At 44.1% G+C, this 1,437-nt stretch overlaps 1 protein-coding gene across 1 annotated transcript in view; it reads left to right on the forward strand.

Moving 5' to 3' along the window:
• The window catches only part of LOC106813710 (serine/threonine-protein kinase ATR-like), a 48,798-nt gene that overhangs the window by 19,507 nt on the left and 27,854 nt on the right, over nt 1-1,437 (forward strand). Inside the window, exon 11 of the mRNA XM_014817919.1 lies at nt 605-710. Coding sequence (XP_014673405.1) covers nt 605-710 — 106 coding nt within the window. The remainder of the gene's footprint in view (nt 1-604; nt 711-1,437) is intronic.

The following is a 1,437-nucleotide window of genomic DNA, read 5'->3' on the forward strand; positions in this document are numbered from 1 at the left end:
GCTACTATGTGGGTGCTACTGGTTGGCCTCTGCCGCACCGATACCAGCAAACGCCCGTGCTGTAAACGGAACCAAAAGGCCCGTATAAAATGAATGTGTAATCGGGTTTCGAAATGGAGGGCGGCGTGTAGTGGTTTTTTCTGCCTGTAATGGTCAGTTTGCTGTCTGCTATTAATGTCGGCAGCAAATACTCGCTGTCAAGAAATTCTAATAATAATATCCGAATAAATTGTAGTAAAGGCGCCAAAGATTCTACCCGAGTGAGTAAATCTGCTGCCAGCCTTTTTCTCTGGCAGCAAGTACTTGCTCCTGGTAAAAACGTTAATTCCCTGCTGTAATGTAAGTAGATTTGAGTGCGAATTTGAAGATGTTTAGGTTTGTCGTGCGTGCGATGCGGCAGTGTGCATGCGTGCAGGTTTATCGATCGATGTTAAGTTGTCAGCTATCTCCCTTTTTCCTCGATTCTTAAACTTTTCCCACTCGATCGTACCCCATTTTCTCCAAAAAACGTAGGCTTTGTAGGCTGTTTGTTTCTCTTACAAACTATTCCTTGATGCTACACATCTTGCTAAAATTTTGGCACTCTATTGCAATTTAATTGCAGAAGATCTACGTTGCATTAGACGATTCGGACAGTGTGGCGGGTGTCATGGCCACCGTTCAGGGAGAGCCGACGCTAGCGATGCAGATCCTCGCGCACAGTGCCGTCGGTAAATCAACTGTTCCATTGTTTTTTATGTGTTCAGATCTAAGCAGGTTTCACTACATCTAATGACCGTGTGTGCACCGTTTATTCTATTATATAATTTTTCTATCTCATATTCGCTAACATTTATTTGTGTAAGGTAGGTAAATCGTTGTAGATTGTGTAGGTGAGTTACCGATTTTTACTTTGAGATGCTATGCTGTTTGTCCCGAGAAACTTTGCTCATGTATGTAACGTTGCGATGCTTGCACTTACGTGTAACAATGCGCAACTATGTGTAGCATTACAATGTTTGCACACGCACACACACACGCGCGCACATACGTGCACACACACCGCACGCACGCACACACACACACATACACAGCCTAGCTACATCTACAGCTTACAATGTCAGCACACTCACAGCTGTGAGCTACATCTACGTAACCTTACAATGTCTGCACACTCACAGCCGTGAGTTACATCTACATAACCTTACAATGTCTGCACACTCACAGCTGTGAGCTACATCTACGTAACCTTACAATGTCTGCACACTCACCGCTGTGAGCTACATCTATATAACCTTACAATGTCTGCACACTCACAGCTGTGAGTTACATCTATATAACCTTACAATGTCTGCACACTCACAGCCGTGAGCTACATCTATATAACCTTACAATGTCTGCACACTCACAGCCGTGAGCTACATCTACGTAACCTTACAATGTCTGCACACTCACAGC

Source organism: Priapulus caudatus, unplaced genomic scaffold (assembly GCF_000485595.1).
Source record: "Priapulus caudatus unplaced genomic scaffold, Priapulus_caudatus-5.0.1 Scaffold812, whole genome shotgun sequence".
Lineage (NCBI taxonomy): Eukaryota > Metazoa > Priapulida > Priapulimorpha > Priapulimorphida > Priapulidae > Priapulus > Priapulus caudatus.